This window comes from Apis laboriosa, unplaced genomic scaffold, assembly GCF_014066325.1.
Source record: "Apis laboriosa isolate Shangri-la unplaced genomic scaffold, ASM1406632v1 scaffold104_cov149, whole genome shotgun sequence".
NCBI classification, from domain to species: domain Eukaryota; kingdom Metazoa; phylum Arthropoda; class Insecta; order Hymenoptera; family Apidae; genus Apis; species Apis laboriosa.
In genome coordinates this window covers 122,977-142,109 of record NW_025220694.1, presented here as the reverse complement: position 1 = coordinate 142,109, position 19,133 = coordinate 122,977, and the positions used below count along the sequence as shown (strand labels likewise).

General features: G+C 34.1%; 2 protein-coding genes across 16 annotated transcripts in view; one reads left to right on the top strand and one right to left on the bottom strand.

The window, feature by feature from the left end:
- The window catches only part of LOC122713572 (disks large 1 tumor suppressor protein), a 524,720-nt gene that overhangs the window by 384,810 nt on the left and 120,777 nt on the right, over positions 1-19,133 (bottom strand). The gene's annotated exons all lie outside the window — the stretch shown is intronic.
- Positions 3,885-5,269, top strand: LOC122714601 (elongation of very long chain fatty acids protein 1-like). The gene is made up of 4 exons (XM_043936116.1): positions 3,885-4,096; positions 4,191-4,462; positions 4,553-4,855; positions 4,919-5,269. Exons 1-4 carry the CDS (start codon positions 4,051-4,053, stop codon positions 5,084-5,086), a joined length of 789 nt encoding a protein of 262 aa, XP_043792051.1. The 5' UTR covers positions 3,885-4,050; the 3' UTR covers positions 5,087-5,269.

Sequence of the window (19,133 nt, the reverse complement as noted above, 5' to 3'; positions counted from 1 at the left end):
TAAAATTTGTCAAGATTGGCCAATTCTATATCGATGTGAATAATCGGCTGTCAAAATTATTCTCTTTGCATTTAAACGTCGAACAAACCACGTTTTTAATATTCTTACCGCGTTTAAGCCGATCGGGAAAATGGCAGCCACCACATCGTATTAACCGTAGAATCATTTCATATGTCGAGCAATACGATAATTCTAAAACGAATTTCACTTCAATTGCATCTGCGACTGGAATTCCACCTTTTTCTTCGAGCACCTTCTTTTTTCCGTCACGTGCAAGCCTCCTTCTCTCTTATTTCGCCTTCGTTCGTGTCTTCGTTTAAATTAAGTTTTCTATTTTTTCCCCTTCACCCTCTCTCTCTCTTCTTTGCCTTTTCTCTCGTTTCATTTTCGAACGATTGTTCGAAACGGCAAACACGATATTTCCTTCGTTGTTACTCTATAATAACTTCCAAAACAACAAACCTAACAATATCTAAATTCAATATTTGCTTTCCATTTTATATCCATGGCTACAAGCCAAATGTAATAAATGTGTCTAAAACTGTTACAACTTAACTGCGAAACTTTATAACTTTGCAATTAGCGAAGCGAAGTCGCGTGTAAACCGAATTGTATCCATCGGATACTTTCATAAGAACAAGAAACAAATAAGATTAAAACGAATTGGACATAAAACTCCGATAATCCTTTAAAATGTGTATCGTTTATCACACGATACGACTAATTCGAAACAAGTTTTGCAATTATTCTCAGCAAAATTCTCAAATGGTAAAATTTCCAAAAAAAAAAAAAAAAAAGGTCGCTTCGCGAGTTCACCAAACTAGGCCGATAATTATCATTGTAAAATTCGATTGACCTTACTCGTCTACAATATTCTCCTTTCTCTTACAATGTCACCACTCTACTTGGTGATTTCTCCATGATGATTTGCATAATGGAATATACGCACGAGCATACGTAACACACACACATACACACGAGCAAATCGGAGAACTTATTTCACATCCATCGATGTCGTAAATCAACGGACAATCGAAAGGAAAATCAGATCAGACTTGGATAAAACGGAAGGAAAGGAATGGCGAAACGTCGGCAGAAACGAAGTGTCAACAACGGAGGAACGAAACGATCCTTTGTTTTCGCACGTCGATACATTTTCTTCCCATTCCCTTCCTCCCTCCCTCTATCTCTCTCTCCCCCCTCTCTCCACTCCAACGTCCGCAACTCGGTGTAAATTACGTTTCCGCGACCTATTGGTGTTTTCGCCGCGAATGGAAGCTCCGACCAAGGGTTTCCAAACGTAGACGCGCGGAGGGTAATAAAATAAATTGCAGCACTTAGCAGAGAGGCTCCAGGCTCGGTTAATGCTCACCGCCCCCCTCCCCGACGCAACTCCTCCCCCCTCGCCAGTGAACCAAGCCCAGTTTACCACTCCGCCCTCGCCAGTTTCCCGCCGACTAAACTACCTCGATTAGCGATGCTTAATACGTCCCTCGGCCAAGTTGATGGGCCTCGAAACAGGTCGGCCATCCTCAACTGCACGATTACCACTTCATCGTCCGCTTCATCCCTCAGAATTCTCTTCAACTTTCCATCTTCCAAGATCTGTTGGCCAACTTCTTTCGTAGCTCTTATATATATATATATATACTTCAACTCTGCATTCACGAGGTTCGAGTTTGAATATTGGTGGTGGATTTTGGAAAGTTCTTTCATAGTTAGGAAAGATCAAAGATCGGGATTACTACCGTCGAATTCGGGATTCGATATTAATTTGCCCGTGTTTGAGTATCGAAAATTCGGCGGAGTGAAGAAACTCGGGGAGGAGGAAGTAGAAACGTTCTTGCATCTGTGCAAGTGTCTTGAACATCGGATATCGAGAGTTTGAATCGAGTGTATCTTAATGTGGAAATTTTATGATTTTAATAAGATAAATTGTCAAATAATAAATATATAATAATAATGAACAGTATAAATGTATTTTTATATTGTTTAATTGCGAGGATAGTGTTATAAAAATATATATGATGATAAGAATGTCGATATACGTTTCATAAAGATTTGAGATTTTCGTAGAAAATAAAAATTTCACATTATGACGCTGGAAAAAAAGGATGGAATGAATAAAGGAAATGAAAGTAATGGTAAAAATTATTCGTTACCATCATTTCGTTCAATATCCTTCTATTCCCAAGCATTGTAGCTCATTTCATTAATAGTATTATTCTTTACTCTCTGATTAAATGTTCGCGAAGAGATTTGAATTTTTGTTTCAAAAAAGAAAGGAAGAAAGAAAGAAAAAATGTCGGAAAGTCTCAACGGTAACTTCATGATATTTATCTCCGTTGATCCTCGAACGAAATAGAATCAAGTCATAGCCGCAACCAACTTTTTTCATTAACGTTTCGAGAGTTTCTTCGATTTTAAAAAGTGGTCCTCGCGGTATCGGAAGTCTAAATAAGTCCAATAGGTATCAATTCCCTCTTGATCGTTTTCGATCAAGGCTATCTCAATCAGCGATACTTAATATATTCTCCGGAGAAATTTGCGAGCTCAAGTTCTTAACTTTTCGATTATATCTTTGCTGGAGTTTCTCACTTGCTGGCCCACTATCGAACACTTTCAACGTAGCATTCGAACATAACTGATTTACATGGTTAAATAACTCGTCGAAACACGAGAATTGTTTCAATTAAATTAAACAAAGAAAAATAAAAAACAAAAAAAAAATCTAATATAATACGGAGTGTTAATTTTTTTTTTATTTTGTGCCGTGTTTCTTTTATTTAATCATTATTTTTTTAATCTCTTAAACGGATATATATATATATATTTTATCATGAAACGAAACGATTCTATTGGATAACAAAATTCGTGCGTGTATTTATAAAATATTGTAAATGGAAGACAAATAACATGAATGAAAGATTGCATAGATGATCTTTAATTCGATAAAAGTAATTATGAATTCAAAAGCCATTCCAATAAACAGGACAAATATTTTTACTTAAGAAGTTATTCGAATAATTTGAATATTGATGAAGATTTGATCAAAATATCAAGATATGTATTATAATTTGTAGATGATATTAATATATTCGTAGGGTATAATATAATCAAAAAGAGATTAAAATATGAAAAACAAAAGTTAAGATAAAAACATTTTACGAAATATAATAATTTTCAATGTTTCTATCTTAATTGCCAAATGAGTACGTTATAATTTATTAATTTATATATAATTTAGTGCAAAAAGAAAAAAAACAATTACATTAAAATTATAAATTTAAATCTGAATATATTATTGCAATGAAATTCAAGTAAATAATTACTTAAATTAAAAAGTGGAGAAAATATATACTCTAGAATTTATTATGTAATTGTATAATTTATCAATCTATAAATAATGTATTCTATTTTTTGCATTTATTTACATCTTCGTTTATTTCTTATTTATCTTTCTTTAAACGAGGATGAAAATTTTATATCGTTATATAAATATGTTTCTATTATTGTTTATTATATACTGGAGTATCCTTATATTTTTGACTATTCCCCTCTTTCATTTAATCTCTTCTTTGAAAATAAATTAATAAACACACAATCCCTTTATTTCTATCTTATTTTTACGAAATTAATATTTACCGATTAATAAGTTATTTGTAAATTCATAAAGGAAGATCACCATATTTTTACATTATTTATGCGAAAATAATCGATACTTCTATTGCTTAACCTTGTGACCTAATTAAAATTTACATACATTAAATTAATTTGCATACCACGATATATGTATATAAGCATCATACATTTCAACGTAAATACGTATGACAAATTTTCAATACACGCATATCGTTCACATTTATAAATACCTCTCATCGACGATTGTTGGACAGTCAATTTCATCAATCAGGTGCGGTATTTATATACGACATTAAAAATTAAATCGATATATAATTGCTCATAAAAGAAATTAATCAAATATTCTCGTTTAAACACAAATGGTGTATCTTAGATAATCGAAACGAAAAAAAAAAAAAAAAATCAAAAATGGAACTCGTAGAGATATACAATTATTATTGGAACGAGAGATCCGGTGAGTATTCTAAATTCCTCTTTCGACAAAAGTTTCAACAATAACAATTTCACTTACTTTCCTTTTTCTTTTTTTTTTTCTTTTTTCTTTTTAGATTCAAGAACGAATAATTTACCATTGATAGGATCACCCATCATCATTCCTACCATTATATTTTCATACTTGTACTTTGTCCTAAAATGTGGTCCACAATTTATGAAAAATCGAAAGCCGTACAACCTGAAAACTTTCATTCAATGGTACAACATCTTTCAAATCATCGCCAACGCGTATCTGGTGCAACAAAACATAAGTGCAGGCTGGTTCTCCGAGATAAGCGTGTTCTGCGAAATGCCAGATTATTCGTATAAACCTGGTCCAGTGAAGGTAAGATATATTCTTCTCTCTCCGTCATTATTACCGTCAAATACACGATACAATTATATTCATATAAATTCACGTAATTCCCTCGCGCAGATAGCTTACACGATGTGGTTAACGACAATGTTGAAATTGATCGATCTCGTGGAGACAGTTGTGTTCGTGTTGAGAAAGAAACAGGAACAGATATCATTTTTGCACGTGTACCATCACGTGTCCACGATCCTTTTAGTATGGTTCATGACGAAATATTATGCTGTTACCATGACCTCGTTCGGTATTTTGATAAATTGTGCCGTACACGTGATCATGTACACGTATTATTATCTGAGCACGCTTGGGCCGAATATGCAAAAAATATTGTCTCCATATAAACCAATAATAACCTCGGTGCAAATGGTGAGTGTAAACTTGTTTAATAATTGAAATCTGATTATAAGCATTTTTCTCTTATTGCATTAGGTCCAATTCGTTATTTGTACACTGTATGCATTACAAACATATTCTCCGTCTTGTCCTGTATCGAAAGTGCCAGTTAACACCGCAATCTCTCAGTTAATCATAAATTTCTTACTTTTCTACAATTTTTATCGGCAGAATTACACAAAATCGATTCAAAAGAAACATTGAATCGTATATAATCGACACGCGTTGAACGAATGTTAGACGGGAACACGATGGAAATATTCCACCGTAAATGTGGAATTATTAATAAAGTGTAGATATGTATCGTATTTATCGATAATATGCGTGTAAGATAAGAAATATTTGTAACGATTATAATAATAAAAAATAAAAGAAATTTTAAAGTTATTTTAAAGTTCAATGAATCGTAAGTATCATAAGATACGTTATCAAAATAAATTATTTTATGCACAAGTGATGATTATTCGAAAATATTAAAAAGACAAGAAAGAAATTATACAAGCACCGATATTAATACGAATTAAAATGAAATGTACCAGTCTTGATTTAATAAAAATAAATTAAATTCGATAAATTTATACGTCAAAGATCTTTAAACGATTGAAATATGCAAAATATAAGGTAAAAAATGCAAAAATCCCCCCTTTTTTTTATTATGATAATCATAATTTATTCTTCTATTGTTATATATTTCTTACATTCCATTGTTACAATCGTTTTTCTTATTGTTGAAACTATATTTTATTTATTCTTATTATATATATTCTGTATATATATCATTCTGTATATAATATTTAGTATCTACTTACCTAAAAGTAATTCTAAAAGTTTCCATAGAAGAGAGAGAGGCTACTAGGCTAAAGTTGTAGAGTAGTCACTTACCTGAAACATAAAAATATATAATGTATTATATTATAAAAAGTATCTTAACTTTGAGTAAACTTTTGTTGAAAAAATTATTCCTCTGTAAAATGATCCCATCCCACTTTATTTTTAATCGTAGTTCACAATAAAAAAAAAAAAAGAAATAATAATAATTATACTCAACAAGATCGTGTTTCAATATGTAACTAGAAGAGATTAAATTCCTCTATATATCTTTGCAAGATTGAGTTTCAAAGTACATCTCTTGGAGATAAAGTTTCGGTATAACTCAAAAGAAATTGTGTTCATCTTTATAATAGTGATTAAAAGTTTACTATATAAATACTATATAAATAAAAAGATAATGTAAAAATGTAAAAGGAAATATGTATACGAAAGATAAAGATTATACGTATACAAGTTAATTTCTTTTTCTTTCTTTATTCGATGCGTTCAATCGAAGGAAAAAATTTTTGCGTAAAAAGATATATGCAAATTTATATTCTTTTGTTTTTTTTTCTAAGAAGAATGACAAGTTCAATTTCCTGTATTTAAAAAAATATAGAATATTCGCGTGAGAAAAAAATAGCGATAGAACATATACCCGGAAGCGTGTTTTTCGCTCAATATCAGAACGATGGATATGATTCAGATCCCGTCGTTTAAAAATTTAAAAAGAGAAAAGAAATTCGTTTCGTTCTTTTAATTCCTAGTTTTATTTTTTAAATATGGAGGAATCGTTTTTCGCGAAAATGCTAGAAATTTAATAAAAAAATTTAATAAAATATTCGTCAATTTCGTCGGTTGGAGAACCAGGAAAACTCTGCCGAATTCTAATTAGGGCGCAGAGGATCGAAAGTTTCTGTCCTCTGCTTTTCAATAGCGATTGGCATGTCACCACGAGAATGTTAAGCTTCGACCAAGGATTATGGGATTGCGAATTAGTTGCCGAACTTAAGAGCTCGTGCTATGGTCTTGTATAGGTGAACTTGCACATTCTGTACGACAGACTTACACACGCCGCAGGAGGGAAAATAAAATAAGAAATTTCTATCAACCAAACCATAACCTAATCTCCTTATCTCGTTTTTGACAGAAAGTAGTGGATCCAATCAACGATAACTATTTTCTCTCGGTCAACAAATTCGTCTAATCCCAATATTGTTCCTTCTTTCACAATCGATATCCTAATCGATATCGATCGATAATTACCAAAAAGGAAACGTCTCTAGTATTTCGCTTCACGTGCCATTAGACCCAGAAGAATCCTAATTCCACTTCCGCTCTTTCACGGAAAAGTGGCTCGCTAGAAAAGTGCACGATCTCCATTAAACGGAATGATAAAAGTCGAGAACCAATCTTCACCTTTCCACTCTTTTACCTTCAGCTCGAAAACACAATTTAATTACACAATGTCGCGATTCGTTTCTAGAGCTATTTCGCAAATTTTACATCAATCAGAAATTCAGATTTGAAAATATTTTTTTAAGATAACGAATAATGTGTGTAAAAGCGAATAGATGATCTCGAGATGAAAAAAAAAAAAAAATCGAAACTTTTGTTAAACCTTCCATTCTCAAAATCCACCCTTCGAATCCATCCCCACGACTATGTACTCTTCGAAACTTTTCAACTTGGCAGCGAAACAATCAAGAACGGTTAAATCACGGGGCATAATTTTTTCAACAACACACGTTGAACGCACGTTGAAAATGCGTTCAGATTGAATTGAAACCGTCCTCCCTCTCCCCCCCGCATTTCCATGACACGGTCGAGGATGCGCGCACGGTTTATCTGTTCGAATAGTTTACGCGACGCTAGAAATTGGAACAGAAACGAGTAATCTCGGTTGTAGTCGTCGAGAGAATGCAAATATCAATTTTGCAACGGGCCTGTGGAAAATGCAATGGAGAATGGTAAAAGACGGGGAGGGAGGGGGAGGGAGAGAGGAAGGAGTGGTGGCGGTGGTTGAGGGAGATGCAGAACCGGTACAATTGAGACATCGACATAAGCGTTTTAAACAAGTATGCCCGCATCGCTTTTGTTCCCCCGCGAGCTGTTATATCGTCACTTTACACTACCTCCGCCGTTCTGCCATTGTTCTTCCTATGAAACGCCGGTTGTCATACTTGCCTGCGCCGACGGTTCCCTCTTGAACAATGTAAAATAGCAAACTAATGTGTATCTACGCCCGCCGCCGTTGAAGGAAACCCTCGCCATGTGCCGTGTGTCGTTCAAATTTCGTTTTTGTTAATCGTGATTCCTTTGCATTTCGTCTCCCTTCTCGGAATATATATATATATACGTTGTGAATGCGAACGAACGTTGTTGGTTGGTTGGATAGGTGAATAGAGATAATTGCGTTTTTATTTGAATATCCTTGGAAATTTCCCCTTCTCCTCTGAAATATCTTAATCCTTTGATCAATAGAATGATTAAGAAATAAATTTTCTATCGTATCGACATCAAATTCTTAATCTTCGAATATAAACGTATTAATCTAAATGGGATAAAAATCTAACGATCGAGATGTATAATTTCTTGAAGTGTTGAACTGCTTCTTATATAACTTCGATGTTTATATGCAACTCGAGTAATAAAATTATTACAGGTATGATCAATCTCGATCGTTATCCTCAGAGAAATGAAATAAAGGGGGAAAGAAAACTTTTATAATCGCATTTCTGCAAGAATTATTCGTGACCGCGATACTCGGATGTGTAAATGATTCGAGTTAAATGGCAATAGTGTCGATAGAAACATGGGAGAACAATGAACATGAAGGTAACTGGTTGGAGGAGGCTAGGAGGGGACGCACAATCGCTTAAGAAACAAAGAACGAGAAAGTTTCCGCCGGTGTCTGATACAAGGGTATATTTTTCTTTCGGAGAGGGAGGAAGTGGCACGCGATAAGACGTGGAATTACCTCAATGTAGCAAGGGCCGGAGGCATTGTTACGAGACGTCATAGTCAACGGGAGAACTCGATTACTCCTGTTCCGCGAGTTGTCTTGATGAAATATAGCAGTTCGCGCTTTTATGGTAATAATAAGAGAGCCGATTCCCATCCCCTCCCGTTTAAAAAAACTTTCGTAAACGTTGATTTAGAGAAGAAAAGAGTCGAAGAAAAGGAGGTAAAGAAGTTAGGAAGCAAATTTTAAAATTTACAGACTGATGTTATTTTTAACGAGGATATAGTTTGGTGTATCTTGTAAAATAATTTATGTGAGAATAATGATATGAGATTGGACGAGAAGTTTCGTCTTTCTCTTTCGTCACAGTTCATCGTCTTTCACGATGATTTTCGAAACGAAATCATTATTCGCTATTATCACTTAGGTATTAAACTAATTATATTGAAATAAAATAATATACAAAAATTTTTAAAATGCCTACATGTATGCTATATATCCTCAATGACTTTTAATAGGGGTTAAAAATCTTCTTATTTTTTAAGAAATAAAAGATGGAATTGAGATTAAAAATAAAATAAAATATAACGCGATGGAATTTAAAAGTTCCCGTGGAAAGTTTGCAATTTAACTCGAAATTTCATGGCAAAATTAAACAGAATCTAAATAGGTTCTGATGCCTAATTGCTGTTCGGCATGTCCGACAGTTAACTAAAACTTGCGCACGTTCCAACGGAGTTTAATATGTTCTAAGAGTATACTCTCACGGTATAATTTGCATTTTCGTCCGTTCAAATTAGCTGAAAAGTTCGGAAGTTCGCGGTTGAATTCTCCTAGTCAATGAATTTTACTAGAGCATCGAAGAATTTTTTTTCTTTTTTTTTAAAAAGCTTTTGAAAAACTTTATATCGCGACTGATTGATCAAAACGATCCAAATTCGTACGATGAATTTCGTTAAAATGGAATTTTCCTTATCGAGAATATTCGTATCGACGGAACAAAAGAATCAAATTAACGCCAATTCGAAAAGAAAAAATCTCGTATCTCGATTATTTTGAATCTTCAAGTGCCAGATCGCGTAGTTTTTCATTGCGAAAATTTTTTTCCAGTGCGAGAAAAGAAACCTATGACTATGAATCGTTCTTACAATATTAAAATTAAAAGAAACAGATATAATATAAATAAACTTGGTTATTAGAGTTTGCTAAAGTTTTTTTTATTTTATCAAAAAAAAGGAAAGATAAAAGAATCTGGCGACGGGCAGAAAGTTTTGAGAATTTAGAGTTCGAAACAAAAGTATCGAAAGATAAAATAGAAGGAAAAAATGGAAAGGGATACGGTGGATACACGCGTCCACCGTACCGTCTATCTATAATTCTGTCTACAAAGAAACAGTAAAAGGTTCGAATTTACGATTTTCTTTTCTTCTAGTGAATTCTTCATCAGTCTAAGGATACCGAGATATATATTATTGAAAAGGGAGAAGAAAAGAAAAGGAGAAGGAGAGGGAAAGAAAAATTCTCCATCTAAACGTAAATCGTATCTCGATATCGAATGTCCATTCGAATGTACTTTCTCTCTTCAGATTCATTTACCTAGTGAAAATTCCTTCGGCAGAATGTTTTTTTTCAGATATTCGTCGAATCGATGAATATTTCGCGTTTTTGAGTCGCTAATCAAAGCTATTAAAATTAATGAATTTGCGCGAAAGGAAGCGAAGAATCTGCAAATTTAAGCGTCTAAGCGTTTAAATTAAACGTCGATTTTACGCAACGATTCCGATTAAAATATATAACATCTGACGTAAAAGAATAATTGATTCTCGTTGGAGAATCATGAAAAAGGAAGAGATGTAAAAAAACGAAATGAAAATAAAAAAAACAATGGAATCGATAGCAATTATTGTTAAACGAAAAAAAAAAATTAATCAAAAAGGGAAGTAAATTCAAATGAATAAATAAATGTAAATGAAACGTAAAAATTATGGAACGAAAGTGACGAATCCACGCGATTTCGAATCTAAATACTTCTGAAATCGATTATAATTAATATAATAATATTTTTCACGAGTAAACGCTATCGATAGCCGGATTATATATGAACAATCTTAAACCTATCCTCGACAATTCGCTCTCGTAATTCGCGGGGTGGAAAAAAATATACGATGATACAAGATGATATTGCAAAAAATAATCTCTTCCCTATCACGATTCCTACGATCAAAGCTTCTCCTCGACTTTTATTTATCTATTCTTTTTTTTTTTTTTCTTATATTGCATCCACGTTCACTTATTCGTTCGTGTGCTGCCGTAAAAATTAAACTATGATCATCAAAGTCGCGCGAGTGTGTGTCTTGCACAAGCTTAAATTGAATCTCTTCGCAACACGGTTACCAATTTGTGAAGTTATGGCTGCAGAAAGTGACCGGTCGAGATGAAACTTGGCGGATGTTATGGGCCAAAGAGGATCCGATATATGTATATGTATGAAATAGCTGATTCAGGCAATTGGCGAGTTAAGAAGATACAAACGCTTGACTAGAACAGAATCAATAAAAATAATATTATTAATAAAACTTTAGATGTTGCGAGTTATCATTAGATCGAATATAACTGTAGGTAAATTATTACAGAAGAGAGTTTCGAATTTATAATTTAGTTTATGATCTATAACTTTATTATAAATTCTGGAATTATCGATAATACTATTTCAAATCAATATATTAACACTCTTATCTCTCTTTCCTGTGATACGTATATATGTTTTCTCCCATCGAAGAAGTTAATTCGTCCGGAATATGACCCAATAAATTTTCTCGAATATCCGACGATCGTCGAGACAAAAACGAAAGAATTAAGATCAAGAGTAATTTCGTGCCTGCGCATTTCGACGACCTATTTTGCGAGGCCTGCATACACAAAGTTACCTCCCCTCCCCTCCCCCCCTGTGGAATCGATGTCGAGAGATCCGACGATAGATCACGTTTTTAAAAGAATAAAGGGAGGAGGACTCGATCGCGATCAGGTCGAACTTACATTTGCACGTACGTAACGACGACGAGGGGAAAATAGTGGGACGAGAAGAAATTACAGCGAAAATCGTCGGGGAAAAAGGGGTGGAGCGCGGTCGAGCGGTAAAAATAAGCGGAGGTAAAGGGAAGAAATAGTTAGAGGATTGATAGGTAGATAAGAAAAAACGGGGAGGCAGGCAAACGAATGGAAGGAAAGATAGAAGCGTTATCGCCGCTCGGGATTTATCCTTTTGCAGGGGGGGGGGGGACTGATAGATTCATGGACCCTTACTTCGATCGGTGCAAACTTTCTTTAACGCTTAAAAAGGATGTACTAGCCGAAAATGTACTAGGAGGTTTGCTCGAAGGTGATATTGCGTCAAGTGTGATTTTTTGCAATGTCCACGAATGAAAATAATCGTTGAAAACAACTCTCGACAGTTTTATTCTCAAATAGAATTTTAAAAAGGTACGCATTCAATTCGAGAATAAAATTGATTATACGAAAAGATGCTTTCGATACGTATTTTTTGTAAATGAATAAAAATTTATATTGGACAGTCATTCTCGATACTTATAAATTAATCATCAAGTTATGGAAACGCGCATTTTATTTGCGCGATAAAACGTGATCGAAAATATATGAATGAGAATATCTGATCGATATTATTGATATAAAAATTAAACTTTTTCGAAGCGAAATTATATCCATTTATCGTTTTAATTGACGTTATTAGAATTATAGATTAAGTTATTGAAGAGTAAATTAATGGAAATTAAAAGCATTTATTTCTATAAACATATATTAAATAATATATCTATTCATTCCTTATTTTTCGATTTAATATTTGATATTTCGATTATACACGTAATATATATGAAAATAATCGAAATTGGTAATGTGCGTGTTAAATTTAAAATTTTGAAAATATCTTTATAACATTATTATAAAGATATATTTCTTCCAAAGTATATCATTATTTTTTGGACTACAACTTTTTAACGAGAAATGGATACGAATGGAAGCGAAATTAAAAATATCTCCGCACGAAATTATATTTAAAACACAAAAGAATATTGAAACTTTGATTCCTGGATTTCATTCGATTCTATTTCGATCAGATTTTTCACCCACAAAGTTTCATTAAAAATCAGAATCTTCCCTAGGATTAAACGAACTACCTCCCTGCAAGATATTATTTTCGATATACGACAATATTAAAATGCCCACTGATTCTCAACCGTATATTTTTAACGATTTCCCGCAATTATTTTCCCTTTCACGCGATCGACAAAAAAACCCTCTTTGTCTTTTCGCCTAGTCGCATACAAAGCTTTCAGAGGTTACTCTTTTATGGGTCGAATTTTCCCTCTGTGCAGCCTATTGTCCGCCGATCGATTTTATGGCAACCGTGACCAATATCTTTCGGATTAAATTCAGAGGAGCAGCAGAACGTGTATGCCGAAAACTTGGAAATTTTCCTCTTAAAACGGGGGGAAAAAACGAGAAGCTGCGGTCGCTTTCCCGTTTGTTTCAATCATAAACCACGATCCCGATAAATTCCACCATTTTGTCATCATGAACGTAAATTAACGCGTCACACGCATTTCTCTCTACTTATATAACACGGGGAAACTAATAAGATCACTAACGAGAATATATACGAGGGAGGGAATAAACCGCACGATTAAATTGTTATAATAAGAAATTGTTAAATGAAATAAATGGATTTTATATACATACGAATTAAGGCGTCGACGTGCGCAGATTGGAAAATGTGGTCCGATAACGTCGAGATATAGAAGGTTACTGAGACTTCCTTGGTAAATCGTAGAGCGCAAATACGCTCGAGAATTGTTTATAAACAGACATCGTACTCAGATTATTCGATAATAAATTTCTGTCTCGGCGTAATAACCATCTGTTAATGAAACATAAACATTCCATTCAATATTTTCGAGTATAATATTTAAATTTAATTTAAAAACTTTGGTTAATTATTGTTCGCACGTGTAATACGTACTGTAGATTGATTTCATAGATTGACGTCAATGAAACAGGATGAGAATAATGTAGTTTGATGTATTTAAATTGCATTTAAACGCAATTCTCGTTTAAAATGTTTTCCTTCTGCATAGTAATTAATTTAAAAATTATAATAGAATTTCATTTCGTTGGAACGAAATTTTCATAAATGATTAAACCTTTTAAATTAATTATAGATGGATATTCATTACGAATATAATGAAAAAAGATATAATATAATTTGAAGAAAAAAAATGATGTATATTCGTAACATTTGATCATTTTAATATTAATTATTTGATATTTGATACATGTAGAACAATAGAATACATTATATTTGCCTCGTTATTATTTTTTACATAATAACGTTATAATATATAAACATAATAATAATAATAATATATTCAATTCTTATAAATTACTTTAGAATATATTATTTAATTTACAAAAAAAAAAGCATTTTTCTATAACGGAATTATTTCAACCGTGTATCGTCCTATTCCACAAAAAGAAAGAAAAAAAAGTCCATGACATTAGACATTTTATTTATGCCAAATTTTAAATATATAATATATTCTCATGATGTATTATATGTATATGATTAGTTAACAATAGGATTCTAAACATGTAACACGGTCAATATGTTAATTTAAATCCAGATTATCGAAACGATTTAAACGAAGGACGCTGCATTTCAATTATATTACGAAATACATGAACGTGATCTCGGAAACGAAAAGACATAAATCCCTGTTCTATCCGAATCGGGGACTCGGTACGGATCAATGCGTTCGATTACAGAAAATCAGCAGATTACCGCAACGACCGGTCATTCTCGACCGGTGAATCTACGCTATTTTTCGAAAATAGCTTTTCGAAATACCCATTGATGCGAAATCCCATCGCGGAATGGTTCTCATAAGCCTTCGTTCGACATTCATATCGCGAAAATGTCGCGAATGATAATTCAACGAGAGGAATGAAACGTCGAGAGATGGAAATAACGAAAACGGCAAAACAGATCGCAACAGATATCGCCGCTATTAAAAAATACGAGAAGCTTAACCCCTAATCCGGAAAAAGACGGATAACTGGATGTATGAGGAATGCAGGGAAAATAGAAGTGGCTAATGCGTCTTGGTTACACCAACCAAGCCGTGAACTTTACGCGAGATCTCTTAAAATCTTGATAAATTGGCAAGATGGTGTGGTAATATGGATATAATAAAACGTCAGGAACTGCGCGGCGTTGTTGAAAATGCGAGGACCTTCGCAACAATACGAAAAGATAATCCATAGAGAGGAGACGAAGTGACCAATGTGTCTTGGTTAACCGACAAAAGGGCGAACTTTACACTCTCTCTTAAATCTAGATAAATTGGCAGAACGGTGTAATATGGATAATAAAACGGCAGTTTACGATCCATATTGGGCCAGGGAAGGGGAGAGAGAGAGAAAAAAAAGTGATGGAGCACGCGGTTAAAAACGATCGTTTCGAACGATCCTCCCCCTCCCTCTCATTGCGGAGGAGACCAACGTCAACTCCTCGTGGAATGTGGAATGTGGAATTTGGAGGTAAAACCGATTCTTCCCTATTACGGATAATAAAAATTGTAAAAACCGGACGGATAGAGTCATATTTGGCTGTTTTGCGAAAACTTAGGAATGGTCGTAAAGCGTGCTTTATAGGGGGTTCGTGTTTCAGGCCGCTGTGGGGACTGGCAAACTATAAAATATTGCTGGTTGCGATGCAGAGCATGCATCTTTGGCGTCTGGAACGGCCGACTTCCCGATGAGGGAAAGAAAAGGAGTGTACGGAGTATACGGGGCCAGACTTCCGGTGAATTCGCGAACAAGCTTGACGTCGCGAAGGGAGAAGAATGGGGAAGCCTTGGGAAAAACATTAGGAAGTCTTCGGATGCGAGGAGCTGATGTGTAACTTTTTTCTCTCTCTCTTTCTCTCTCTTCCTTCTTATGTATATCGTATATCTTTACTTGCGTATGGATGAGATATCGATCTCGCTTGCATTATGCCTCTTCCTCGATTCGATACGCGAACGAAAGAAGAAATTGAAATCGCGTTTTTATCGCGAAAGGATACGGGAACGAAATAATTTATTTTGAAGACGTTTCCACGTTTTGTAAATTAAAATAGCGAAGTGTCGTGTCGAAAAGCAAAATTAATTGTAATCGAAGTGAAGAAATGTGTATCCGTGGATCTGAAATATGAAATTTCCATCTTGGAAATTCGTAAAATTGCAATTGCTAACGTAGCAAATTCAAAATTTACATAAAATGCGATACCGGGCATTAAATTAATTTTCTTTTTCGAGGTTATTATTGAAATGTAATAAAATTAATTGCTGAACGCAGCATCTCTCATATCATGCGCGAAGTTGCAAATTTCATATTTCGCGAAACTATTGGAATGCTATAAATTTGTTGAATCACGAAGTGAAATAGTATACGGAAGATATATAAAAGGCTATATATTTTCTCTAAAACAGCACTCTATCCCCGGAGCAAAGACAAACAAGGGACAAACGTGATGGAGAAGATAACCACGTTAGTATCTTTCTATCTAGAGATCGATGTAAGAGAAACAGTAGATGAAGATAATGCTAAATTCGATAGGAGTTGAAGGCAGAGATAACAGTGAACTCGCATGACACGATAGGAATGATTGCAGACACAAGAAAACTGATACAGAAGACGCTGGTGTCAGGAAATCCACTGGAAACCACAGCAGACTCGTGAGATAGCGATACATATATATATATCTAGCATAAAAGTTGATAAAAATAATTTCAGATTTAAGAAGAAAAGAGAATCGAAAGTGTTTAATAAAAGTTTGACCAGTTTCAATTCGATGGTCAAAGGATTTATTTTGTTCTTGATTGGAAAATTAATTTTCAAATTTAAACATTAATAGTTAATTTTCGAATGTAATTTAATATCACGACAAGAATATCATGTATGTACGTACGATGTATATTTTAATGTTAACAGATCGTTAGTAAATTGTTTGAATCATGAATCACGAGAAGTTGTCTAATTGGAAAGTGTACTGAGTACATCATTAAATTAATGCTTTCGATTCTGACACTTCTCGATAATAACTCTACAGACACTCTAGTTAAAATGAGAAACAGAGGATTATTAGTATTCACGTTTATTCCAGAATAAAGTTGTAAAATGAAGATGCGAAATGTTAAATATCCTTGAAACGTGTTGCGAGTAGACATGTGTGAAAATGTTGCAAATACGAAGGTAGGATTAAAGGAAAATTAAAATGTTAAGAGTAATTGCACTGGTTGCAGCAGTAATAGGAAAAAGTGGCAAGAATAAAATATAGAAAACTGTGTAAAAATCTGAAAAGTATGGCGAAATCCGTGTGTAGATTAAAAAGATATCCCTCCAATCCTTTCATTCCTTACATTTGACTTTTTTACATTTTATTACTCTCTCTCTCTCTCTCTCTCTCTCTGCCCCAATAAAGAAGAACTTCAATTCGTACCGATTCGTAAGAACGAAAGCAGAAGTCGAAAGTACGAGATAAAACGAAAGGATAAAGTGTGCCATCAATGAAAAAATGGCGATAAAAAGTAAAAAAAAAACCTACAAGAAAGAATGTTAAAATCGTGGATACGTCGTTGATTTAAAAAAATGAATTCAATGATTGTGGAATTGTATAAATTTTGATAACGATTGATAGTGAACTCCAAAAAGGAACGAAAAAGGAGAAGCTAGGAAAGAAAAGAAGATGCATATATTTAAAAGAAATGGAAATAAATCGAAGAACAAGATCTAATCCAAAATCCTCGCGTCGGACTGGCCGCATATTTCTTCATGAATTTATGGAGAAGAGGGGAAAAATTTGCTTTATCTCGTGCGCTCGTCCGAGTCTTTTCTTCATTTTATGTTACGAGGCTACATGGCTTTTCGCGTTTAAAACGAATGCCCGTGTCACGGTTTAACAAAATTCACCTTTCCCCTCTTATTTCCCATCCTCTTATTCGGCATTTCTAGCCGTTCTTTGCCTTGGTAAACAGTCACGACCAACGAGTAAATACGAGTATAGACATTTTTGATCGGCGGATAAGAAAAACGAGGAAACATAAATCTTCGATGGAAAAACTCGGCGGCGGAAATGAAAAAGAAAAGAGCAAACGTTTGATGAATTTCTATATGATTTAACTTACAATCTTATATTAATAAAAAATCATTTATAAATGATGTTGAAACAACGATCGAAACATCGATAAAGAATCGTTATCCAATTAATTAGAAATATTCTTTAAATCTATTGAATTATTCCAGGTTCGATTTCTTCTGAAAAAATGACCACTTATTCGAAGAATTTGTATTCATGATATTCTGCACACAATTTTATAATCGAAGCATACAAAATTTATGAACGTTCGAAATACTATTCAACTTGGGAAATTCTCTTGGATCGCTTATTACGCTCTTAAGATATATCCCTTTATTCCAAAATTTTCGTGCACAATATATTGTAATTTTGCAAAATTGCAAAACCTTTTCAGAATCAGGGGGAGGGAGGAGCGGATGAAAACACGCGATCCTCGGGAGCGGGATCAATGAAATTTTCCAAAACTGGTGCAGATCTCCGTGTCCAGGATCGGTATTACGATTATCATGATTGGAATATAATGCAAGTGGCGTAGAAGATTTTCAGAAACGCGGTCGAAACTTGTATCGTTTGCGGTTCACCGGCCATCCGACGGAGAAAACAAGGGGTTGTAAGGATGAAGACAGAGCGGATAGAGGAAGGAGGAGTGGCACGGGGTGAACGGCCACGTGCAATCTCACGGCTGATTGCGCAAGTTTTACAAGTTCATCCGATATCGCACAGTCGCAATACCATGGAAATGGACAGAAGCAGAAATCGGTGCCGATCCTCTCCCTCTTTGTCCCTGGTTCGTTTCGTCGCCACGAGGGACCGATGCAAGGAAAGTGTACGAGAGCAAAAAAGGGGGAAAAAAGAAAGAAAGAAAGAAAGAAAGAAAGAAAGAAAGAAAGAAAGAAAGAAAGAAAGAAAAATGAATCGAAGAAATTGCGAGAAATCGATAATCGATGTAGCGTCATAGGGTTATCTTTATTGAAGAGTGACAGTATCGAGTGCGATTTGACTGGACACAACAGCCAGCAGATTGTTGAAACGAGCGAAAAATTTAATTTCGATTTTAGCCTCGAGTGAGGTAATATCGCTGAGGAGAAATGAAAATCGATATTTCATTCGTTGACTATTTATGTTGCGAATTATTTTTCCTCCGCGACTGAGGACATATATCTGTTTTACGAGGAAGCTAAAGGAATATTAGATGAATACGCAGCGAAAATGAAGAGAAACGCTACTATCTCCGTTACATTTTATCTAACGTAAACTTAAATGAGCTTGTAACTTAATGAATAAGC

Coding starts and splice junctions, on each gene's coding strand:
- LOC122714601 (XM_043936116.1), top strand. CDS start 4,051: ATGGAACTCGTAGAGATATACAATTATTATTGGAACGAGAGATCCG. Junction 4,097..4,190: donor TTATTGGAACGAGAGATCCG/GTGAGTATTCTA, acceptor TTTTCTTTTTAG/ATTCAAGAACGAATAATTTA. Junction 4,856..4,918: donor TAATAACCTCGGTGCAAATG/GTGAGTGTAAAC, acceptor TTATTGCATTAG/GTCCAATTCGTTATTTGTAC.